The sequence below is a fragment of the Solanum dulcamara genome, chromosome 10, assembly GCF_947179165.1.
Source record: "Solanum dulcamara chromosome 10, daSolDulc1.2, whole genome shotgun sequence".
In the NCBI taxonomy this organism is placed as follows: Eukaryota; Viridiplantae; Streptophyta; class Magnoliopsida; order Solanales; family Solanaceae; genus Solanum; species Solanum dulcamara.
In genome coordinates this window covers 1,700,736-1,726,264 of record NC_077246.1, presented here as the reverse complement: position 1 = coordinate 1,726,264, position 25,529 = coordinate 1,700,736, and the positions used below count along the sequence as shown (strand labels likewise).

Below are 25,529 nucleotides of genomic sequence, written 5' to 3'. Positions count from 1 at the left end.
GTGGGGTGTGCGTGTGTGTAAGAAGGATGATGGAAATGGTGATGAGGATGATTGCAGGAATGGGAATATTGGGTGGGGAACAAGACGACTATTTCTTTTCTTTTTTTTTTAAAAAAAAATTTTTAAAATTAATTTAGGTGTATACTATAAGTTGGGGAAAAAAAAGAAAAATAATTATTTTCAATAGCATTACGCGCTTATAGAGAGTGCAATACACGTTTTTTGCCATATCAGTATTTTGTGTCTAATAGAAATGACTTTTGAATAAACAAGGTGTTTAATAGACACATCGATAGGTTAAGGTGTCTAAATAAAAAATGCAGACAACTTTAAACGGCGGCATATGACTTAAGCCTAAAAAAATTATTGAATTATCGGTTCGATATTAATTTTTTTTAATATTGGATTATTGGATAGCCGATAACTCATTAATACTATAATAATTTATTAATTTTTTACTCATACATAAATATCAAACAAAAAGTATTAATATAAATATATAATCAGTTAATCACTATATCATACTATCTAGTATTTATCCTTTAAGCTTTGCCATTTTAGGTTCAGTGTTTAGTGACAAGGGTATATAAGTTACTACAACGACGACTCTAGGAGTCATATATTTATTTTAACAATATTTTCTTATTGGCTAAATCGAAAACCGAACCATTAAAAACCAAAAATCAATAACGAATATCTTATTGATTTAGCTATCGATTTAGTGCATTTAAAAATCAAAAACCAATAAAGTAAATTCATAATACTTTAAATCAAACCGAATTGATCCAATACATACCGGCGTATATACCAAACTAAAACATATTACGGTAGATCCTATATATTTCCTCAATCGGTAAAATAAAAATACTTTAGCAAAAATAAAAAAAACGAACAGTTAAATTTTTTTAAAAAATTAGTTTCAATTAGAGACCGGAGAGGAAGAAGAGACGGCACCGGAAAATGGATTTGCTAACGGCGGAGTCGTCGGCGATACTGCTGCCGAAGAAGCACAGATTTCGTTCACTGAAGCTTGTAAATGTGAATATGGATGAAGTTTTATCGGAAACACCTCAAGGAGTTGAATACGGGAAGCTCGAAAATGGATTAACTTACTATGTCCGATCCAATTCTAAACCAAAAATGAGAGCGGCACTTGCACTTGCTGTTAAAGCTGGGTATGACCTAATTGTGTTTTTAAATACCTCTTTATGTTGTTAGTTAGTTTGTTTGTATAATTGTGGTACATACTGTTCATGTACTGTGATTGATTTGTGATTTTTGACTTTACACTGGTTTGTTTTTGATAGAGTGTTGTGTAAGTTTTCCTGTGTTTGTATGGTTGTGCTACTGAATGTTGAACGAGGGGATTGAGTAGCACAATGAAAATTGAACAATTTTATAGCAATGCCAACCCCAATTTGTTATTTTATTTTGATAAATATGGTGTTGGGGTTAGTTTTCACGCACTTTGACTAATTTTACGTGATACTGCTATCTTCCACCAGCAATAAGACAATATTAGCTAACTCTATTTACCAAGTCTAGGACAAATGATAAGAATGTCAATCCTAATTAACAGTATTAGACTGGATTAAGTTATGTAAACTGACATTGTAAATTATTTTTACTTCGAGAAATGGGATAACTTATGGTGTCTAATTCTAAACCCAAAATGAGAGCTGCACTTGCACTTACTGTGTTGTTAATTTGATTTGCTGTATTTAGCTTGTTATTTACAATCGTATAATCCTTTTACTGTTCATGTATTGTGACTAATTTGTATTTTTTACCATGCACTGGCTTGTTTGATAAAGTGTTGTGCAAGTTTACTGTGTTTGTCTGGTTATTTTACTCAAATCTTGATTGTGGGAGTTAGTAGCAACATGAAAATTGAACAATTGTCTTGCAATGCCAACCCCAATTAACAATATTTGATTGGTTAAGTAATGTATATTGACATTGTAAAAAAAATTTACTCTTAGAAATTCCTACTTGTATATCCATCTCTGAGATATTTGGATTCTTCAAAATTCCATGGATACACAGAAGATGGAGCTTTCACTTGTTCAAATGCTAGCAATTAAGGTGAAGCAGGGTTCATTCTTGATCTGCTGAAAGGATGTGACAAAATGCGTCACCTAATAGAAATTTCTCCCGCCTGTTCAATTTGTTTGTTTTACTTTCTTTTTTAGTATCTTTAAAAAAGAATGTCTCTTTCATTTTTTGGTAACTCTTTAGTTTCAACTTTTCACATGACATGTTTAAGACAATAGGATTATATGACATTTTGGTACTTTCTACATATCTGTAGTTTAAGACCACAAGATTAAAAAATTTTCTTTACTTTCTTAAATTTCGTGCCAAGCCAAAATCATACAAACAAATTAAAATGAAGGGAGTAATAGTTTTAGGTTGTGTTTGCACATACAATATGATTCATGATTCAATCCCATATTCTCCAAAAAACATGATTTGGAATTCCAAATCATGATTTCAATCCCAAATTCTCCAAAAACACATGATTTGGAATTTCAAATCATGATTTCAATTTTTTAAATGTAAAATTTGACCTATAAGTTTATATTTTGTAAAAAGAGACCATCATTTTATTTTTTGCAAAAAAAATTCATGCTTGGCATGAAGAGATTGTCCGTACCTTGTGAAAGGATTATATTAAAGAATAACTAATTACTACTATTGTTGACTAGTGGATCTTTATAAAATTATGTGTATTTAAAAGTTTGTAATCACAAACAATTATTTATAAAAGCAACATACGGATATGCGATTTATCAATGTTGCGCCTTAGGATATTCCGGTACTTTGTTTATGAACTATGGTTTGCTTATTTAGTAAGATTGTATAAGAATTGGGAAAATTTTGATAGTTTTTCACAACTTGTGGGTTTTTCATGTTTATGAGGAAAAATTAACTTAAAAAATCTAAATTGCATGTCCAAACAAAACCTCAACTTCAAATCAATCTGATTTCACATGATTCCATATCGCATGTCTAAACGGGCCCTTAGAATATAATTGGACAAAAGAAAAAGATCTTTTCAAGTTGCGTGATAATTTTCTTATTCTTGATTAGTCTAAATTAATTTAGTTGACCTTTTTTTTCTAGATTACAAATCTAGTAACATAATAAAGTAAAATTCATTTGTGCAGTCAGTGTATAAAATGTAAGGCTTATTAAATTCTTGCTATTTCAGCAGAGCATAAAATCAACTGCTTTTTCTGCTTCGAGACTCTTTCTGCTGGGATAAAATGAGAAGGAGCTTTCTACATATTTATTTTATGAGTAAGGGGGTAATGCAATTAATGCATAATGGCATATGAGAAATTATAATTATTGGTAAATTAGCTCCAGATAATTGTTAAAATGAAACTATAGTCCTTTGCATATTTCTTGATTGTTTGCTCAATCATTTTGTATCACTCTGGCATAATGAGAAAAACGACCTTTTGGTTGTTAAATCACCTGAAAATCATGCTGCATAGAGCAGAACTCAACCTAGTACAGAGGAAGTTGCATATCCTACAGTGGTTCATATGTGTCATTTGCCGCTGATGTGTCAAAGTGACCAATTAAATGGAGAAACGTGACAGATATATCAAAAATAATTTTAAAATAATGACTTTTGATTAGAAAAAAAGTGGTCATTAACTTCATTTAATTGGTCACTTTGACACATCAGCGGCAAGTGTATTACACACTTTAGATATTTGGGTGATTGTAAAAAAAAGTGTCAAAATGACACATCGGAACCTTACTTGAGGTGTCTAAAATGAACAAAGCTTAGTTGAGGTGTCTAAGTGAAAGTTGGTGCCAACTTTGAGGGGCCACCGATGGGTTAGGCCTTTTTGTAATCTTCCAAATATTAACTCAATCTGGCACTTCCATTAACTCCAATTCTTTTCGTAATCTTGCAATATTAGCTCAATCTGGTGCTTCCATTAACTCCAATTCTTTTTGTAATCTTGCAAATACTAACTCAATCTGGTGCTTCCATCAATTCTTTTAGTAATCTTGCACAGTGCTTTGACTTCAACTTTGCTTCATTGTTGCCTAATTAGTCAGTGCTTTCTTCCGTTATGATAGCTGACGTGCTAGTTCTTTTGATAAGAGATAGTTGACGTGCTAATTAAGTTCAAGGTCTTAATCCATCGCAGGTCAGTTTTAGAAGAAGAGGAAGAACGTGGAGTTGCTCACATAGTTGAGCATCTTGCTTTTAGTGCCACAGAGAAATACACAAATCACGATATTGTCAAGTTTCTAGAGAGTATTGGGGCAGAATTTGGTGCTTGCCAGAATGCAGTGACTTCTGCTGATGAAACTGTTTATGAGCTATTTGTCCCTGTAGACAAACCTGAACTATTGTCTCAGGCGATCTCGGTGTTGGCTGAGTTCAGTTCAGAGGTGCTTATAGTGCCTTTCTCATGGTATAATGTAGATCATTTCAAGTTTTCTTATTTGACTTTTCTATATATAGGTCAGAGTGTCACCAGATGACTTGGAAAAGGAAAGAGGAGCAGTAATGGAAGAGTATAGAGGAACCAGGAATGCCAATGGAAGGATGCAGGATGCACACTGGGTTCTCATGATGGAAGGTTCAAAGGTAACATTTCTAGCTCTTCTTGACTTCTACCAGTTCCACTTTTCCTTCTCCACCTTAAACAATGATTTTTTATTTGAATGCACTGTACTTACTAGAATGAAACATAAACCACAATAAGATGGCTAGTTATATTACTCTTTAACAAGATGGAAATGGCCTTCATATAATGAGATTTTTTTCCTTTGATTTTTTTTAAAATTATTATTTTTTAATAAAAAATAATGCTACGAGCTGTTTTCTTTCTATTTTTATTTTTTATTTCTTTTGGGACTAGCATTGTCATTGTGTATGAGTTGGCATACTCATGAATGTAATACCATAAAATAATTAAAAGAGCTAATATCTTGTTTTCCATTTCTGATTTTAAACCATGTTGTTGAAGTTATTTCCTCAACTGACTGCTCTCATCCTGATCTCCTTATCTATTAGTATGCTGAGCGGCTGCCTATTGGACTGGAAAGGGTGATCCGAACAGTTTCTCCTCAGATAGTAAAGCAATTTTACAGGAAGTGGTACCATTTGCAGAATATGGCTGTGATTGCTGTCGGGGACTTTCCTGATACGCAGGTTCGTAGACTGTTATTGTCTCCTTCCTGAAATATCTCATACTTTCTGTCTGTCCCAATTATCTGATTTATTTCCATTAATTAATGGCAATATCGATCATGTAATTCAGTTGAAATTATTGAAGTGATATGTTACATCTATATATATTTGATATATTTCTAAATTGCTCGACCTCATAATAATTCAAAATCATTTCTCAGTTTCTGACATATTCAATGGGGATAAATAGTACTCCCTCCGTCCCAATTTATGTGATGTAGTTTGATTTGGCATGGAGTTTAAGAAAAACTTTTGAATATTGTGGTCTAAAATAAGTTATAGATGTTTGTGTGGCTATAGAAGGGGAGCCTTGGAGTAACTGGTAAAGTTGCTGCCATGTGACCAGGAGGTCACGGGTTCAAGCCTTGGAAACAGCCTCTGGCAGAAATGCAAGGCAAGGCTGCGTACAATAGACCCTTGTGGTCAGGCCCTTCCCCGGACCCCGCGCATAGCGGGAGCTTTAGTGCACCGGGCTGCCCTTTTTATGTTTGTGTGGCTATAAATCATTTCATTAAGGGTAAAATGAACATTTTAAAAGTAAATTGTTACTAAATATAGAAATGTGTTATTCTTTTTGGGACTGACTGAAAAGGAAAATGACTTATATTAATTGGGACAGAGGGAATACTTGCTATCTAATCCTAAACCACTGCCCAAGATTTTAGTGGATCAACTCATAACTGAGATGGAGTTAACCTAGATCTTATCTTTACATAAAGTTTTGGAATTGGACATTAATAATTATATTAATCATTTGCCTTTCTCTTTGACAGAGTGTTGTTGAGTTGATAAAAACTCACTTTGGACAGAAGGTTCCAGCAGTTGATCCTCCTCTTATACCATATTATTCGGTTCCATCGCACGATGAGCCACGATTTTCATGCTTTGTGGAATCTGAGGCAGCTGGGGTTAGTATTTTGCAGATCTTTCATCAGTCACAGCTGATACATTGTGCCTTTATTCTGCTCTGGGTTTTCATACATTGTGCCTTTATGCTGCTCTGGGTTTTCTCATAAGACGTTTCTTTGAAATGGCTTGTAACAGTCAGCGGTGATGATCAGCTGCAAAATGCCTGTGGAAGAGCTCAAGACAGTGAAAGATTACCGGGAATTGCTCACTGAATCCATGTTTTTTCATGCTTTAAACCAGAGATTTTTTAAAATATCTCGTAGCAAAGATCCTCCTTATTATTCTTGCTCGGCTGCAGCGGATACCCTTGTTCGTCCAGTTAAGGCCTATATAATGACATCATCCTGTAAAGAGAAGGGTACCGTTGAGGCCTTGGAATCAATGTTGACGGAGGTGTGCTTCCAAATCCTTATGAATTATATTCTGCTTTCTAGTTGTTTCTAATACCTTGGTTCCAGGTTGCTAGAGTAAGAATTCATGGTTTTTCTGAACGTGAAATATCTGTTGTTCGGGCTCTGCTGATGTCAGAGATTGAATCTGCATATTTGGAGCGAGATCAAATGCAATCAACCAGCTTACGTGATGAATATTTGCAGGTGCATCTAATTACTTTCGTTCCTTTCTTTCAAGTTGCCTTGCCACAAACCTCTTCAATTGAGTGAATCTCAAGCCTATATAAAATTTAGTAAGAGCCTGAATACACCTATTCCACAATGTATGAGTCTCAAGTGATTTTGTTTTTTCTTTATAGCATTTTCTTCGAAATGAACCTGTCGTTGGGATTGAGTATGAGGCACAGCTCCAGAAAACTCTACTACCATGTGAGTGTCTGCTAGTATTTCACTTTTATTTATGAGTTCTTATATATGTGAAACAGCATTGTATTTAGGAGGGGAAAAGAGGGAATGCAAGAGAATTTTTTTCTCATTTCACCTGATGGAGGGGATGTTGATATTGCTAAATCTTTTTTGATTGTAGACATATCAGCATCCGAGGTGTCCAAATACTCTGAGAAGTTTCAGACTTCAACTAGCTGTGTTGTTAAAACAATTGAGCCCCGAGCAACTGCTGCAGTGGATGATTTGAAAGCTGTTGTAATGAAGATAAATTCTCTTGAAATAGAAAAAGGTCTTCCTCCTTGGGATGATGAAAACATCCCAGAAGAAATTGTCTGTGCAAAACCAGATCCGGGGTAACTTATATCACGTTTAACTTTCATAATCTCTTATTTTACCTTGTACCAGTACTGCACTCATAAGGAACAGAGTCTTGCAAGTCGTAACTCAATATATTGTTTATATGTGGGCTACCATGTTATAAAATTTAGAACTGCAGTTCATCTGTGTTTATGCCTTTGTATTAAGCTTTGACACTTGTTATGTGATCTGCAAGGCAATGCATCATTCTTAGCAGATATCCTTGATAACTTCTTCTCTGTTGCTATTTGCTACATTGTTAACAACAACATACCCAGTGTAGTCCCACGAAGTGGACTTTGGGGAGGGTGGAGTGTACACAGACAATACCCGTACCTCAGAGGTGGAGAGATTGTTTCCGATAGACCCTCAGCTCAATAAAAAACAATAGATAGTAATGGAAGTACAAGAATCAACAAATGGTAACAAAAACAACACATAGTAAAAGAACAACACCACAACAAAATAATTCGATAGTCAAAGTACATGAAACAATAGATAGTAACAAAAATCGAAGGATAAGAAATTACAAGAGTAATACTACGACTACTAGTATGGACGAACAATGCACTCCTACCTATAACCTTCTCCCCTAACGTGCCCTCCACAACCTCCAATCTAAGGTAATGTCATCGGTAAGTTGAAACTGCGTTATGTTCTGTCTTATCACCTCTCCCCCATATTTTCTACTATGTGCTTTAAATAAAATGTGCATGCCTATTTTGGATAACCTATCCTTTCTTTTTCCAAAAAGGGACGAAATCCAGGATAGTTAAGCGTGACCACTGAGTTGTGACACGAAGTTCACATAGTATGCTTATATATTTTACCAAGGCATATGGCCATGGCTACATTTTAATCTGGTGTTATTCACGTACAATTTGACTTCTGTTGCTTATTTTTAGCTTACTGAAACATCTTAGCTGAACTTGGTCAAGAGTAATTTCGGCTTTTAAAAAAAATTAAATCCCCCGTGTCTTATAAAAAAGGTGCATTTATTTTGCAACTATTCTAACTGGCTATGACTTCCACGCTAACTAGATTCTGGAGTAAACTCTATTTTCTTTTATCAAACTAGGATGTCAAAAAGAACTGTTAAGCCTGATCTACCCCCCAAAAATAATATAAGAACTATTGAGCTTGTGCAATGAGCTACTGTATTATCTATTGTATATTGAAGCAAAATTGAAAAGTGTGTTTATATTATTGATAACCCCACTTGTGGTATTTCTCTGGGTATGTTGTTACTGTTCATATTATTGATTATTACTTCATTTATCAGCATTTTTTGCATTCTCAGAGATTTTACGAAGTGGTATTACTTGACTTTCCTGAATTAGTCTTTGAGGCCCAAAGGATTCTTAGAGGTAAAAGACCAAAATGAAAATATTTGTTGCTCCACCTGCATCTAAAGAAAATACCCTAAGATGATAGTTACCTGTGGACAAAGCAACACTGTCTGAACGATTTTCTCTGGGAAGGCAGGCAATTTGCCCACATTGACTTAGTAGGCAATTGTTTAAGCACTTTCTGTTACTCCAGCATTTTCTTTGACTTGGTCATCAAGTTTACAGACTTGTTCTCCTAAAAGAAAAGTAATCATGTGGCAGTTTAAGTCTCATTCTTGTCATGATATATGCTGAAACTGATCCTAGTTTCTTGTTCCAGGCATATAATACAGCAGCTTGAATATAATAACATTGGAGCCACTGAGTTGATTTTATCGAATGGAATGCGTGTTTGCTATAAATCTACTGACTTCCTTGATGACCAGGTAAATAGGCACAGAGGTTAAGCTGAAGATATTTTATGAGATTTCTATTCAGAGGTCTCCCTGTCTTGTTTCTCTTTGGAGATGAAGTTTTCTTATCAACCTTCCTTTGGGATGCTGTCATAGACTAGTGAATGAACGTCGCGGATAGTCGTTCTTGTCGTTGAAGATGGTTGTTTGGTAAATAGATGGATGCTCATGAAACATATGCAGCACTGTTTTGGCTCAATAATGTGCCATTGCAGATTATTAAGTTTTTTATTTCTTTCTAGTTACTAGGACAATGCTTCTGCTTTCTTTACCAAACCAAGATCTCCATACCATGATTCCCCTGAGTTGTGAAATCTAGCTTTCTCTGCTCATTGAAGAGATTCATTTTTTTTTAAAAGATACCTCTAGGAATAGAAACATATGCTCATGAAACATATGCAGCACTGTTTTGGCTCGATAACGTTCCATTGCAGATTATTATGTTTTTTATTTCTTTCTAGTTACTAGGACAATGCTTCTGCTTTCTTTACCAAGCCAAGATCTCCATCTCAAGATTCCCTTGAGTTGTGAAATCTAGCTTTCACTACTCATTAAAGAGATTCATTTTTTTTAAAAGATACCTCTAGGAATAGTAACTCTAGGAACACATTGTTTTTTGAGTCCAAGTTGATGTGTACTTGTTATTCCTATTAACATCTTGTTTAAATAGGTTTTATTCACAGGGTTCTCATACGGGGGTTTGTCTGAACTCCCTGAGAATGAATACTTTTCATGTTCAATGGGTTCAACCATTGCTGGAGAAATTGGTATATTTGGTTATAGACCATCAGTACTCATGGACATGCTTGCTGGAAAAAGAGCTGAAGTTGGTACAAAACTTGGAGCATATATGAGAACTTTTTCTGGTGATTGTTCACCTTCAGACTTAGAAACTGCATTGCAGGTTAGACCATTTTCTTGAAGTGCACATGGCATCTGTTTTGTTATCTTGTATATCTCTCTTCTCTACATATCTGTGTCATTCTAAATTTATGTATATCACATAAGAAAACAAAAGGCATGCAGGACTAAATGATAAATCCTCCATATCAGTTGTCCCAAGGATAAATATTGCCAAATACGGATGAGTTGGTTGGACCTAGAAAGTATTAAGCAGGAGTTTGAAGATTCATAATGATTCCTTATGATCCTTTGCAGATGATTCATGAAGATTTCTCTATTCAAAGAGTAGTTACAACGTTGGAGGAAAAACATTTGTACCCCAAAGAGGGAAACTATTTACAAGCAACTACCCCCTTACTTTCATACCCTCTTATTTTTAACTGCTAATTCGCGTTTGCTGATTGATACCATCTGAGTATATATATATATACTTTGATGGTATCAAAGAGAAATAGAGAACACAACTCAGTTACTCCTTGATACCATTTAGAGTATATATATAATAGGCAGTGCTTCAATGAAAAAACTACTCAATTACTGTTTGATACCATCAAAGTTTATAGATACCATCAGAGTATATAGATACTATCAGATTGTATATACATAGATACCATCAGAGTGTATATATAACTCCGATGGTATCAAGGATGAAGAAGTAGTGGTTCAGTGAATATAACAAGGAGGCAGGCGGGTAAGTAGTTTGGGCCATGGATCCAACTCAGGTTAATAGTTTGGGTTGGGTCCAATTTGTGTAGTTTTCCGTAGAAAATTTTCGATTGAGTATTCCATACATGTCCATTAAGTACCAATATTACAAGGAATTTTGTGGGGGTATAAAATGTAACTAAAAAATTATCATGTGACAATTGATCACAATTCAACTATCTTTTTTGTTTCAAATGAGTGCAAATGGAATTTCAACAACTTTTAGGCAGATAATAGCAACAATGGCATACTGCTCTGCCTGTCTGCCCATGGTAGTTTATTTCCAGTAAGAGAAGCTATTTCAATGTCAGAATTTTTTTTAGAGAGCCCACTTATCAGAAATGTGGTCCTCTAAAATTTTCAAAGTAAGGGCGCCTAGCTATTGATTGAGTAGCTCTGAATGGCGGCATCTCAAACTTTAGCTGCTTCAAATGTTTTCTGCTTTGTAAACTTTTAGTTAAAACCCAGTTTCTTTAAGTGACCTCTTGTTGAAAGTTCTCTCCCATCAATTGATAATATACTTTCTGGATAATAGTAGCAAGATTGTTTAAAAGATATTAATTGAGTAAATAATAGTATTAAAAAAAGAGCATTACTTTAACCTTGGTGGACAGAGTTACTCGGTACCTGTGCTGGTGGGAGATAGCAAATACCTTGTGGAATTGGTCTGTAACCTTCATTATTTTGTTTGTCCTACTTGTATGTGATATTCACTTCTTGCATTCTGCATCTTCTCAGCTTGTATATCAACTTTTCACAACAACCATTGAGCCAGGGGAAGAAGATGTCAAAATTGTGATGCAAATGGCCGAAGAAGCCATACGTGCTCAGGAGAGAGATCCTTACACTGCATTTGCAAACCGAGTGAGGGAGCTCAATTATGGGAACTCCTACTTCTTCAGGGTAATATGACTTTCAATCTGCATTGTCAACTCTGTAGTGACGGGTGCATTCATGACTTATATAGTAGAGTGTTTTCTTGCAGCCAATCAAATTTAATGACCTTCGAAAAGTCAACCCATATAAAGCTTGCGAATATTTCAATAGTTGCTTCAAGGACCCCTCAAATTTCACGGTGGTGATTGTTGGGAATATTGACCCTTCTATAGCATGTCCATTGATTTTACAGTATTTGGTAGGTACTACAATTTCTAATGGGGTTGGTCCCTAGCATTGTTTAGCATCTGTCATTGGTTTATTCTTCACTATGCAGGGTGGAATTCCAAGGCCTCCTGAACTAGTTCTGCATTTCAGCCGTGATGACCTCAAAGGCTTGCCTTTTCAGTTCCCTACGACAATAACTAGGTGGTCCCGGTGTTATTTTCTCTCCAATTAAAATTGATTGCAGGATACCGTAGCTTCAAAGCCTTTCCCTTTGCACCTTGTCCTTTTCCATTGTTCTTTTTCCCCTGGTGCCTTAAGGTTTTTGAGTTGGGGGCTTGGTGAGGGAGTCCTAATGATATAATTTTTATTATATTGTTCTTCCGAAACTAGCAAATTGTATACAGACAAACACATGTATATCGTTTATACTTCTTTGTTTTGTTTTCTTTATTTTGATGAACTGGGGAGGGGGGGGGGGGGGGAGTAAGTCTCTGAGTACTTGATCAGGAGAGGATTCCTGTTCACTATGTGAAGTTACTGCAGTTTGGCCTGGAACCATCGGTTACACTTTGTTATAACCACTACCCGATAAAATATCTAAAAAAAATAAGAATAGAAGATCCACCTTGATTAGGGGCGCAGGGCTCCCTGTGTTAGTGTTCATTTTCTTCTATGTGATAAACTATTGACGTTCTATGATGTGCTTTATGTGCAAAAATTCATCCCCATTTAATGTGCTGCATTTGATTGTAGAGAAGTTGTTCGGAGCCCAATGGTGGAAGCACAATGCTCGGTGCAGTTATGCTTTCCTGTCGAGTTAAAGAATGAAAACATGGTACGTGGTTTAGATACCTAATATAAGATCTATATATTCTGAAGCTTTTCTTGTTACATTGACATGTACACTATCTCATCTTATTTACAGATGGAAGATGTTCATTTTGTTGGATTTTTGAGCAAGCTTCTGGAAACAAAGATAGTACAGGTTCTCCGCTTCAAGTATGGACAGGTGTGTTCTTTTGTAATTTGTGTGATATTCTGTGATGCATTTCGATAACTTGTTATTCTTGGTACTTTTTGTGTCTTAGATTTATTCTGCTGGAGTTTCTGTCTTTCTTGGCGGCAATAAGCCCTCCAGAGTTGGCAATATCCGTGGAGATATTAGTATAAATTTCTCCTGTGATCCAGACATATCATCGACATTGGTATGTTTGCAATTTTTTATCGGCATGTTGCAAAAAACGGTTAGCAAATCCTAACATCACGAATTTTTGACAAGGTTGATCTTGCTTTGGAGGAAATATTACATCTTCAAGAGGAAGGACCTTCAAATGACGATGTTATGGCTGTGCTAGAAATCGAGCAAAGAGCACATGAAAATGGGTTACAGGTGACATTCACCAGAATCTTTGTCTATAGAGGATCAAAGTTTCATTTGATTGCAAACATTGTGAGAAGATGGATATGAAGTGTTACAGATCTAATATATACTAAAGTCCCAAATTTCTGCTGTCCAAATTTTTGAGTTTTGAATATCCATTTGATCCACTGCTGTTTGCTGTTTTTTCTTTCAGGAGAATTACTACTGGCTAGATAGAATATTGCGTAGTTACCAGTCACGGATCTATTCTGGTGATGTTGGCAATTCTTTTGAGGTCTGTCTTTAGTTCAAGTGCTTGTACAATTCCTTAAACACAGTCTGCTTAGTCTGGTGCTTCTTATTCCCTGTGCACATTGAACTTATCCCATTATTTGTCATCAATGCCTTTCTGAAATAAATGACGGTCGTCATTTTAGGATTGTAGACTTACAGTGTGTTGAATATGCACAAAGAGTTGTAAATTGGGTTTCCTCAAAATTTTCATCCTATCTAAAGAATTTGTCCTGACATATTTATGAATACTCTCAAATGTGGCTCCTTTTTATTTTTGTGTTCCTTGGGTTTTTCCTTCTTCGAAAAAGGGGGAAAAGAAAACATGCGAAGTTGTTTGGAAAATTTAAGATGTAAATGCTTCACTCTCTTTTTCGTAAATGCTCCCTTTCGCTGCCAAAATGGACCCTCGGAGTTTGCCATATAGTTTTTCCTTTGTAACTTCTGTTATTTCAATTAAGTTCAGAGATGGCCTTAGAATAGAATATCCTATGGGACAACACCTTTTGTAATTTGTTTAATTCTCTTATGCAGATCCAAGATGCTGCACGTTCCAAAGTGAGAAGCATCTTAACGCCATTAACTGCCCAACTAGCCTTGCAAAGAATTCTGCCGTTCCCTTGTAAAAAGCAGTATACTGTAGTAATTTTGATGCCTCAGGCATCTCGTCTAAAAAAGTTGAAGTCATTGATGCAATCTGTATCCAAGAGTTATTCAAGAGATGCAAAGGTTAGTCTCATGTAGTTCTCATATTTCCTCTTCCAGCGTCATGATCTAAATTCTAACATGCATTTATCTTTATAATATCTTCCCTCTTCACGTGTCCCTTGCCACGGAAAGAAAGAAAAAGTGAATCTGATCAGCACTTCAAACAAGAAAAGCTACATAACATCGACAACACTTAGGTTGTGTCATGCCTGAGGATTCTACTCTATTCTTGCACAAGTATGCCAGTAGTATGGAATAATTAAACATGTTCTAGTGTTTTTGTCTAATACTTTTAACTTACGCCTAACTTAGTTCCATATCTTGGAGCTCTGAAATTGATACACATGCATGAATATAAAGTTAACAAATTGGTGCTATTGCTCCTAAGTAGATTTCTTTCCTAAGCTGTACTTTAGACATCCATAACCTTCAACCTTCGAAGTCATTCTTCATGTTCTGCTTTTTTATAAGCTGTGTTTATGTCTTGCCTACTATTTCAGATTTTGGCTGGAATTGCTGGTGTAACAGTTTTGTCCCTCAGTTTATGGAAATATTCCCGAAGTACACTGAAATCGTAGTAGAGATACGGGGAACTGTTGCTCCTACGTACTAGGAAGCAACGTACTACATTTGCTTATCCAACCCAAAAGTAGTACAATTAAATGGTTTGCATGAGAGATTTCAGTGCATTCTTTGCCAAAATATCTGTTCATACTCAGCTTTGGCCTTCTTGTACCATATATCAATGTGCCTTTGTTATCGGTGACTGTTATATAGAACATTAGGTTGTGCCAGGATTATTAAGCTTAGAAAGTTGATCTTGGGTTTGATCCTACCTTATAATTGAGAAAGTATGAGAGGGTTTTTTTTCCGCCTTTGGTTATGTTCTATTTTTCGTTTCTTTGGTTTAGAGATTCCATTTCCGTTCTTTCAATGGTCGTTTTAGTAGCAGATTGAAGCTTGCACATGCAGGATCCCGCATGAGGTCAACCTCCAACTCGTGAATCAACTTGTGATTCTTGAATTGAATCTAAATATATTTGGCAAGTGTTGTGCTGATTGTCTCTTTGGTTCTTTCACACCAAACCTTATGATTCAAAACATAAGTAGAAATATCAAGTTGGTTACACTTGATGCTAAGCATATTAAACCCAAGAAATAAGTGTCTTAGCATGGGCTTTGCCCATTGATATTATACGTAGGTAGAAATAACGTTCACTAGTCACTTTTTTGGTTATTTTTTATAATGGTTAGAGGGAGGGGGGGGGGGGGGGGTTGCAAGTTCAAGTGAATTTATTCCTTTTATCTCAAACTTAGTGTATCTACAAAAAAGTTTAAAATGGAGATAACACTTATTTCAAACATAATGCCTCTGAATTTTGTATTCACTTCTTGAAAACACGTTTGATAATGTCTATAATTCATCCCATCATTTTGTCTTGTTTCCAATTTAAACTTCAAATAAAAGAGTTGTCCATATCTCTACTCTTATTTAGTCATCATACAATAATTTTCATCTAGTTTTCTGTATATATTAAACTTACCCAAATGAACTTGGACACCAAACACGTAAGTTTGTTCTTTCTTACTTGAAACAAAACATTATCCAAACAAAAACTCGACGATATAAAACATCATATTCAATTCACATAACCCCATCATTCAACACAAATATTGCAGGAAACTATAGGGATCAACAAGATAGATATGGAGTTGGATTGCACCCCAAAAAAAGGTTCCAAGCCCTCATTTAGAAACAACAACTTATTTATGTAGTGAGTTTATTACTAATGAATTTTCACATACATTATAACAATTCTCGTATACTCATGTCAGATTTCTCGAATACCTTTTCTATTCAAAATTTTTAATCTGACATTAGATTTTATAGTTTGGAACTATCAAACCAAACTTCAGACAAAATTATCTGAAGTTCGCAATGAAGTATCTTTTCTTCCAAATTATCTAAGAAGTTTGGTTTTGATAAACTTAACTTCAGCAACATTCTAAATGGCTAAATTTATAAAATTTATGTAATGCAGCTATATTTTTAAATATTATGTCCTAGAAAATTACTATTTGTGCACTTAACCCAAACTAAGCTGTAGTTCAGATTTTCAAGCCCAAAGCAACATGAACTTGACCCAAATTAGTCTTTAGAGCCCAAGCCCATCAATACTTTCTACATTTTCAAATACAAAACAACCCCTCATATAGTCCAAAATTACGATTATATCACTAGGGTTTTAATTCGTTCCATATATATACTTCCATCTTCTCTTCTTCTTAGCACTTCGCCTCCTTCCTTCAAACCCTAGTAAGCTTTCTCTCTCTCTCTAAAATGGAGGAAAATTATTGATTAGTTTTCATTGCAGATCTGAATTTTTGATCAGTGTTGAGTAATGGTGTTAATGGATTTTGTTGTTTGAATGCAGGAAACGGTAAGTGGAGTGAAAAAAAGGAACGAAAATGGTGGAGAAAACTAAAGGAAGAAAAGAGGAGGTTGTTTCCAGGGAGTACACCATTAACCTCCACAAGCGTTTGCATGGATGGTAAAAATCTTCTCGCTTCTTATTGACTATTTTGATTAATTTTTTAAAAAAAATATTGTTTTCATCGATCAGATGCGTTTTTTGTTGGTTATATTAGGTCTCTTTTGTTTAATTGAAGTGTTTTAGTTGAGTGTTAGGATGCTGCTGATTGAATTGTAAGGAGTGTGAAGGATTGATAATAGTTGATTTCGACTAGTTTGGTAGGGAAGTGATTGGCTGATTGATTGAGTAGTAGTAATAGTAGTAGTAGTTTCATTGTCAACTATGAGGTGAGCCTAGTGTCTATTGGAAACACACTTATACCTTTACACGGTAGGGGTTGGGAAAGGTTGTGTATGCACTACACTCTCTAGATGCTACTAGTGGAGTTACACTGGAGATATTGTTGTTCTATGAATTGTTGAACTTTTACGATATTTAATATGAATGAATGACCTTTGAATCTAGGTGATGTTCAGTAGTAACATGAATGTATAGAGGTCATATGAGGATTATTGTTTTTCAAGGGAAATGGTGATTGTTTGGTTTGTTAATTTTTGAGTTGGTGGAATCTGTAAAACAGAGATCATTTGGGATCTATCATCTATCAAGTTTGTGTTTATGGTGCCAAAATGAAAAACTGTTGCCATAGATTTTTTACTTGCCTTAAAATGCATAGGGAACCTGTGAGGTTCTGAGGTTGGATATGGTTTTGCACACAGAAATGCATAGGGAATTTTTGAGAGTCTAAGGTAGGAAGGATATGGTGTTGGACATAGAAATTGTGTGGAAGCTACAATAGGGTTAATTAAGTAGTAAACTTAGTGAAGTAATGGTAATTTTGTAGCAATCTTAATGTTTTTGTAACACAATCTACATTCTATGCCACTCCACAGGTGAAAACTGATTATAACTTGAGATCTATCAATTTGCTTTATTTGATGTGCACTGCTATAGGACTAGTGGAACCCTGCATGTGCTTTGAGAACTATCAAATCGTATCAAGTCGTCCCATACGTCAGCAAAACAATTTAATCTGTTTCATATTACTCTTTATGTTGGCTAACTTTAGACTGGCTGTATTATTAATAGCACATTCAAGAAGAAGGCCCCTACAGCCATCAAGGAGATCCGAAAGTTTGCACAGAAAGCTATGGGCACAAAGGATGTCAGAGTGGATGTGAAGCTCAACAAGCAGATCTGGAGCAGGGGCATTCGGAGTGTTCCAAGACGTGTCAGAGTTCGTATTGCTCGCAAGAGAAATGACGATGAGGACGCAAAGGAGGAGCTCTACTCTCTTGTCACTGTTGCTGAGATCCCAGCAGAAGGATTGAAGGGTCTTGGTACCAAGATCATCGAGGATGAGGAATAAACTTGTCATTTTTAGTGAAGAATGATACTATTAGTGTTTTTTGTGATCCTTTTTAGTGCTGTGAGACTGCTAAATTTTGTTCATGATACTCGAGTATTTTTGTGTTTCAAAGTTCTCACCATGATTCTATGCTATTCATGTTTTCAGCTTCTTTGGATTTTTCATTGGTTAGCTCTCTTTAGTCTTATTACATAAATACCGCGAATAGGCTTGTGAAACATTTTTTGTTTACAAAAAACAAATGAAAAGCAACTATGGGTTGTTGGCAAATACCGTTTACAAAAAAATTGTTGCAGGAATCCTACTAAAGAGATGCATATAAGTGGAATACACTTAAAACTGTGAAATGATGTAATAGTAATCAAATGGGAGTAGCATCAAACTGTAAATTGAAGAAACGTCAAGTTCATATTTAATATGTGAAATCAAAATTGCAAAAGCGGGATGAATTAAAGACCAAAGTGACTTCTCTCATGAGGTATGGAGCTTATGAATTCATTATAATCATGCCTTTAGGCTTGACCAAGGTGCAATGGACTTCCTTGTGCTAGTGGAAGGTAGTAGGTAGCTTATAGAATTAGTCGATGTGCACATAAGTTGATCCGGAGCTATGGTTATTAGAACTATAAGAACTCAAGAGGAAAAATGGAACGTCTAAAAACGATTATCTTTAAAAGATGAATCATTTTTTTGGGAAAAAGCTTATATATGTCATCTAACTTTGAGAAAAAATTCATTTGTGTCATCCGTTAAAAGTTTGGTTCATCTATGCCATTTTGGTTTGAGAAAAAGGCTCATTCATGTCATTATTTGTTAACTAAAATGGCATAGATGAGCCAAACTTTTAATGAGTGACATAAATGAGTCTTTTCTCAAAGTATGATGGCATATTTGAGCGTTTTTTCTTCTAAAAAATGGTTTTGCAAAATTGGAACTGTTTTCAATCAATAAATACTGATATGGATGAGCTTTTTCTCAAATGAAAATGGCATAGATGAGCCAAACTTTTAGCATATTGCATAAATAAGTCTTTTCTCAAAATTCGATGTCATATTTGAGTTTTTTCCCCTTTCTTTTTTGGGTCTTCCCAAATGAGACGGTTATAGTTGATTTGGTAGGCATGTTTTCCAACAAGGGCGTTTGGTCTAGTGGTATGATTCTCGCTTTGGGTGCGAGAGGTCCCGAGTTCGATTCTCGGAACGCCCCACTTTTTTGAATAATGGTAGAACGCTAGCAACATATCTAGTACTCCATTTGCTTTTGAATCCTGTTTTTTAGTTGTTTTATTTCTTATAATCACTTTGAATTCTTCTTTTCTTTTGAGTGAAAGGTCCATTATAAATGACACCTACGTAATAAAATCTGTGTACGTTCTAATCTCCCGGACTTCACTAGTCGGATTGTACTAGATATATCATTGTTTGTAAAATTTGTTGTGAGCAGTAAAGAGAAGACTTGATTATGATACGAGCGATGATTCTTATATTACTTCCTCCACGTTTTTTATTGAGGTCTTGGTTTCAAATAACCATGGTTTATTAATACATATTTTCACGTTATTAAATTATTTAACTATAGTAAGTTAAATTAAATTGGTATAAACATCCTAGTGCGGATAAATATTTACCAGTATTTACCTACATACAAGGAGGCAGATAATTTTGAATTTTAATGTATCAGTGGAGTCAAGGATAGAGATGAAAATTGAGCACATTTACAGAAAAAAAGAAAGAAAATATGGTGTTGAATCAATAAGAGCACATAAATCAGGGATGTGGTGAGGTTGATCATGGATAGGATCCATCCATTCTTAATCAGAGGTTTCCTCTTCGAGCCCTAGGAAATAGAGGGTACCGGCATTGGATACCTATTGGATACCGGAAGATTGGAGCTCATGAAAATATAGTAATATTGGAGCCAAAAACAATTAAAATAATTGAGAAAAAGTATTAAAGTAAAAGATTTCCATTGTATTTTGCAGTCTACTTGACTAGAAGAACTCCAACAGAAGGTTTAGAGAATTGAATGGGGAAAGTGAAGGGTAAGTTGTAGTTAGAAAAGTGAAATAAAGGGACATTGAGAGCAAAATGTTGGCAGTAACTGGGTTAAGGGCTGAGTTGTGTCATGAGGGGTGAGTGGGTGAAAGGTTCGGGTAGTGAGGGCGGTGTAGAGTGGAAATCTGTCAAAAGTGTCCCACGTTAATTGAAGGAAAGAGAAGTCTCCTCATGTGATCTTAGACAATCTCTCACCTCATGAGCAAGCTTTAAGGATTAATGATCCGGCTTTGGTTCTTGTGGTGGGAGAGGTTAGCGGGGAACATTGACAAAAAGATAGTTCAACTAGTAAGGCATGCAGCCCAGTAAAAAGGGGAGGACTAGTGCACGAAGCATCCAGCATGATCGCAGGTAAGGGGTCATACCCAAAGAGAGTGTAATGTAGACAACTTACCTGACGCAAAGAACAGGGAACTCCTAAGTACTGAGGCATACAAATGATAGGAGAGACTGGGTTTGTAGCTCAGACAAACCACAGTTATCTTGCTCGGATCCTCCAAAAATGCATGACTTTTGGAGGATCAACACACATCCCGCTGTAATTTTGAAGAGTTCGAGCAAATAAATTTCTATTGATGGAACCAAGAGGTATGGTAGGTCAGCTAATCCCCACATCAACAAAAACAACACTATCAAAGACAGATATTGTCATAGGCAGCACTATCACTCAAAAGATAAAGTTTACCTTTTACAAAGTTCAGTCTAAGCCTCTCCACTGAAGTGGGAATGAAATGAGCGAAGACGAGCAAATTATTGCATCAATTTAAACACGGATTTCTCAGATCCAAAAACTCTCTTGGGAAACAAAATGTTGTATGAATTCCCTGTTACTCAACTCATCCTAATAGAAAAGAGAGACCTTACAGTTGTTCAATTTGCCCAAACAAATTTTCAGAAACTGTTATCTCAGACATAGTAACCAGTGAAAGTAAATCCTCTTCCTACTATCTCACCAGCACAATACCATGCAAAGCACTCCAAGCCGAACAAAGCAGCAATGCCTGCATCTTCAACCTTCAATTCCTTTCTATTCCTCCACATGTGCTTGACAGAGTCGACTTCCTTCCAAAATGACTCATAACGGCCGGGGATGCTGGAAGGAGTAAAATAGGTTCAAATGACAAATGGAACTCATAACGGCCAGTAAGCTACTCATAAATATTTCAAATGTAAAGATGCATACAACTCCACTTGGCTCTATGGAAGAAATGATCATAAAATCTCAGACAGGGGAGGCATTTTTGTGTGTGTTAAATACATAATGATGTCTTTGGCCATGTTACATTACATGAGGAAGATTAGTTCGCATAGTAATATTTTATTATAGAGCATAGAATTGCCTCTAATAATATTTAACCAGAGAATTTAATGACCATGGCAGTAAATAATATACTTTGTGTTTTTTAACACGAGATTATGAATATGGCTTTACTATTTACTTGGTTTGACTGACAAAGACACCACAGACACATTATCATGCACAAAATTTTGTACTTCAAAAACTTATCAAATAAAAGAACTATAAGATGCAGTCCAGGGTCTACTCTGCATCAGTGAAATCAGACCAATTTGGTGTACTTTAATCCATCACCCAAGGAACCAAAATTACTAACACTCGCTTTCCTGTGCATATTAAAAGAAGAGTCAAAGCAGATAGTGGCCTGCTTATTACAGAATTCTTTTTGAACAATGAGTGATACTAAAAGCTTAGTAACAGATGTCAAGCAATTAGGCTGATGAGAGTATAACCTGGCAAGGCGAGTGTAGAGCAACTGCTTGGACAACTCATTGCATTTTTCAACAGTGGGTGGCTCCACTATATATTGTTTGTTCTGCTCCAGCAACTGTTTGTAGTAGGTAGTACCATGCTTAGAGAGAAACTGTGAAGCTTGACAAGCCTTAGATTGCAGTTGCTGAATCTTGGATGCCATCAAACCCAAGAAAGTCCTGGACCCAGCAATAAAGGATATAAAATCAAACATCAAATGAGCTAATAGACCAAAATACACGCCCTAGCACAGTGGCGGATACAATTGCAACTTGGGGGCAGGCAGGAAGTAGCTGGGAAGGCCACACCATTCTGTATTTTTTGTTTATTATTGTGAGAAGTAAATAGAAAAAACAAAGGGTTGAGGATTCATTGTCCAGGGCCAAACGTTTTGCTTTGTTTCTTTTAGCTTTTCCTAAGTGAAGACGCCCAATTATATAGAAGTTGGCTAGATCTCTGGAAGCTTGATGGACATTTTATACAGATTGTGCCACCACCAACAACAATATTTATCACAGACATACACCAGCTTTTTTCAATTCAAAAAAAAACACCAAATCAAATGCAAAAACATTTTATTCCACAAACTTACTAAATTAGGTAACCACTAACGATCTAGCCTGAAAAAGGTTCAAAATATCGCCTACCACTTCCCTCAGAGAAATACAGCAAAAGGTCAGCTATTTAGCAATCTAATTCTGGAGTGAATGGGGCTTTTGATCAAGTAGTTTCGAACTTGCTCACACATGTACCTAGAATGACTCTGAATGGAGCACACCTCTGTTTTGTGGTCCGTTCTATTGTACTAAAAATAAGAACAGAATCGAGTCTCAACTCCTAAACCTCCATCAAATAATCAATCAACTAAGCCTCAATCCCATCTATATGAAATATACGCCTATTTTACTCTTATCTCGGGCCAACTTCAAAACTTCAATGAATATTATTTCCCAAATAAATAAGACAACAACGTGGACGCTACTAAAAACAGGCAAATCTAAGATTTTCATCTCAATTAACTACATATAATCATCGGTATCTTAATGCACACAAGAAAAAAAAGAACAGTATTTTTTGTCGTTTCTTTGACAAACTACAAGTAATTTCTCTCGAAACCCCACAAAATGTAAGCTGGTATTTTTCTCCTAGCTAGCTCCGAATCTATCTCACTTATCAAGCTAAACATCATCAGTCATAGGCTCATAGCCAAGTAAACCAATAAACCAAAACCTTTATCATCTGCCGTCAAAGCACAAAATATAAGCCTACCACAAATTCAATCTCTAATACACATGCCTCAGTTAACAACAGTTATTTTCGTGGTTCCACTGACAAAATACAAGTAATCTCTCCCAAACCAGTAAACTGCACAAAATGGAAGTTGAGGTTTCCCACTTTCCCTAGTTAGTTACGATTCTCTCTCACAAACCAAGCAGCAGCATCAGTCATTGCTTAGTCAAACCAATAAACCAAAACCCTTATCATCTCCCATCAAAAGCACAAATATAAGCCTACCACAAATTCAATCCCTTGTACACATGCCTGAGTTAACAACCTTTTTGTCATGTTTTCATTGACAAAATACAAGTAATTGCTCCCAAACCCTGCAAAACTTAAGCTGACGCCTTCCTAGCTAGTTCAGATTCCATCTCATAGATCAAAGTTAAACATCAACAATCAAACATCATCAGTCATAGGCTCATAGCTGAGTCAAACCAATAAACCAAAAACCTAATCATCTCCCACCAAAAAACACAAAACATAAACCTACAACAAATTCAATCTCTTATACACATGCATAAGCATACATCCTGTTCTTATTTACACTACTTCTTTATAATAATCGTGATGTCCCGGTTAGTTAGCATGCACTTCAACTAATTCCACCGAATATCTGCCCCCTCCTTTTTCTTTTAGCTACTCTGGCGCTCCTTACTCGAGCCGAGGATCTTTCGAAAAAAGAGTCTCTCTACCTAATCGAGTTAGGGGTAAGGTCTGTGTACACTCTACCACGTCCATACGCCACTTTTGAGACTACACTGGGTTTGTTGTTGCTGTTGTTGTACTAGTCACCTCACACCAGCAACACATATCAAACAACTCCGCCCGCTAAGGCTCAGAGAGATGGAAATAAATCACCTAATATTTTTTTTTATCTTTGATGGAGTTTAAACCCTAGAACTCATCATTTCCAAACTCACTTCACTCACGACTATGCCACACCCTTAAGGATACTATTTACACTTATAATCAATGAGATCTGACAGAAATTGATTAAAGTTGAAATCTATCTATCTATCAAACAATCAATCAATCAACTACACCTCAATCTCAAACTAGCTGAATCGCCTATATCAAAATCCTCTATATCTATTTCATTCAATTTCATTACATAACAAAATAATGCACTAAAAATCAAGCAAAAAAATGGATAAAAATACCAATAAACGAATCAAGAACACAGTAACATAAAAAATGGAGCTCAGAAATTTACCTTTTGTTCAGCTGATGAATTTAACGATTTTTGCTTCAATCGCCGATAGCAGATGAAATATTCTGATAAAGACTTCTGAGAAAATTATGAATCGCAGAATTTCTACCTTTTCCACTGAAGTTATGATTATTACAGTTTGCACCAACAAAAAACTTGTAATTCAATTGTGATACCCTTAGTTTAGGTTTATTTCTGTTTCCTTCTTTTCTTACTCACTTTTCTTTATAAGTATTGTAAAAATAGTCACTTCAAACTTTGAGAGTCAAACAGACTAATTTTAATCATGAATTTAGTTTAAAATTTTTAATTTTTGATTGTTTGATCACATTCAAAATTATTTTCTACTTATAGTATTTTTACCGAGTAATTTTTACCCCTACTCGGTCAAAAGTATTATAAATCGGAATGATTAACAATTTAAAATATTTAAAAGATATATTAAAAAATTACGATCAAAGATAATTTTATTTGAATTTCAAAATCCAAAATGTTTATTTTATAGTAAAGAATTTTTCGAGGGTAACAGATGCATGGCATAAATTTTTTGTGAACAATGAGTTTGTTTCTCTATCTTTTCGCTTATATATCAAGCTTTTGTCTACAATAAAATTTGAACTTATTAAATACCGTGCATTATATGTTACTCTTTTACTACTAAACTAAAGCCATGGAACAATAGTCTTGAGAATGGACTTATTAATCTTTTCCATTTTCTTTATGATTTTGTGAAGATTACTTATAGTTGGTTATATTTGGTCTAGATCTAGATTTGAAATCCGATGCACTTTTAAATTATAAAGAATCTATCATATATGTAAGTTGGCCTAACTTGAAAGAAAACGACTAAAAAGCTATTCCATAATCTACTTTTATCGAAGATTGGAATATTTCTAATTTTTAATAGCATACTTTTTAAGTCGATCGTATTTGCAAGAAAATTCTATATCCTAACAATTATTTCCAACTATTATGCAAATAAACATGTTTACTCATAAGTTAAGCTAATACTATTTCTCTAAACTCTAATGGTCTTTTTAATTGATTTTGTAGCCCATTTAGAATAGATCACATTTAATGAGCCGGTCCATGAGAACATTTCTATGGTA

The 25,529-nt window shown here is 35.3% G+C and overlaps 3 protein-coding genes and 1 non-coding gene across 5 annotated transcripts; 3 read left to right on the top strand and 1 right to left on the bottom strand.

Annotated features, from left to right (window-relative positions):
* Window positions 1-864: 864 nt before the first annotated feature.
* On the top strand, window positions 865-15,252 carry LOC129870416 (zinc protease PQQL-like). 2 transcript variants are annotated; one of them, XM_055945201.1, is made up of 21 exons: window positions 865-1,175; window positions 4,176-4,422; window positions 4,496-4,621; window positions 5,051-5,188; window positions 6,001-6,135; window positions 6,272-6,529; window positions 6,595-6,732; window positions 6,888-6,957; window positions 7,115-7,328; window positions 9,001-9,106; window positions 9,804-10,037; window positions 11,480-11,644; window positions 11,727-11,876; window positions 11,955-12,046; window positions 12,599-12,680; window positions 12,771-12,854; window positions 12,934-13,050; window positions 13,125-13,235; window positions 13,420-13,500; window positions 14,031-14,225; window positions 14,705-15,252. In XM_055945201.1, the coding sequence occupies exons 1-21, from the start codon at window positions 961-963 to the stop codon at window positions 14,780-14,782; spliced, it is 3,036 nt and encodes a 1,011-aa protein (XP_055801176.1). In that variant the 5' UTR covers window positions 865-960; the 3' UTR covers window positions 14,783-15,252. The 2 variants fall into 2 exon arrangements, with proteins under 2 accessions (XP_055801176.1, XP_055801177.1); XM_055945202.1 differs by lacking the exons at window positions 13,420-13,500; window positions 14,031-14,225; window positions 14,705-15,252 and having other exon boundaries at window positions 12,771-12,844; window positions 13,125-13,230.
* Window positions 15,253-16,419: 1,167 nt separating this feature from the next.
* LOC129870919 (60S ribosomal protein L31) lies at window positions 16,420-18,257 on the top strand. The gene is made up of 3 exons (XM_055945795.1): window positions 16,420-16,521; window positions 16,640-16,756; window positions 17,828-18,257. Exons 2-3 carry the CDS (start codon window positions 16,674-16,676, stop codon window positions 18,105-18,107), a joined length of 363 nt encoding a protein of 120 aa, XP_055801770.1. The 5' UTR covers window positions 16,420-16,521; window positions 16,640-16,673; the 3' UTR covers window positions 18,108-18,257.
* Window positions 18,258-19,241: 984 nt separating this feature from the next.
* Window positions 19,242-19,313, top strand: TRNAP-UGG (transfer RNA proline (anticodon UGG)). Its single transcript has one exon. It is a non-coding gene; the product is annotated as a tRNA-Pro (tRNA).
* Window positions 19,314-20,806: 1,493 nt separating this feature from the next.
* On the bottom strand, window positions 20,807-24,572 carry LOC129871234 (uncharacterized). Its single transcript, XM_055946135.1, has 3 exons — window positions 24,424-24,572; window positions 21,911-22,108; window positions 20,807-21,254 (listed from the first exon to the last, which is right to left on the bottom strand). Exons 2-3 carry the CDS (start codon window positions 22,090-22,092, stop codon window positions 21,068-21,070), a joined length of 369 nt encoding a protein of 122 aa, XP_055802110.1. The 5' UTR covers window positions 22,093-22,108; window positions 24,424-24,572; the 3' UTR covers window positions 20,807-21,067.
* Window positions 24,573-25,529: the final 957 nt, after the last annotated feature.

Coding starts and splice junctions, on each gene's coding strand:
- LOC129870919 (XM_055945795.1), top strand. CDS start 16,674: ATGGTGGAGAAAACTAAAGGAAGAAAAGAGGAGGTTGTTTCCAGGGAG. Junction 16,757..17,827: donor CACAAGCGTTTGCATGGATG/GTAAAAATCTTC, acceptor TATTATTAATAG/CACATTCAAGAAGAAGGCCC.
- LOC129871234 (XM_055946135.1), bottom strand. CDS start 22,092: ATGGCATCCAAGATTCAGCAACTGCAATCTAAGGCTTGTCAAGCTTCA. Junction 21,255..21,910: donor CTCTACACTCGCCTTGCCAG/GTTATACTCTCA, acceptor TACTCCTTCCAG/CATCCCCGGCCGTTATGAGT.
- LOC129870416 (XM_055945201.1), top strand. CDS start 961: ATGGATTTGCTAACGGCGGAGTCGTCGGCGATACTGCTGCCGAAGAAG. Junction 4,423..4,495: donor TGGCTGAGTTCAGTTCAGAG/GTGCTTATAGTG, acceptor TTCTATATATAG/GTCAGAGTGTCACCAGATGA. Junction 6,530..6,594: donor TGGAATCAATGTTGACGGAG/GTGTGCTTCCAA, acceptor CCTTGGTTCCAG/GTTGCTAGAGTAAGAATTCA.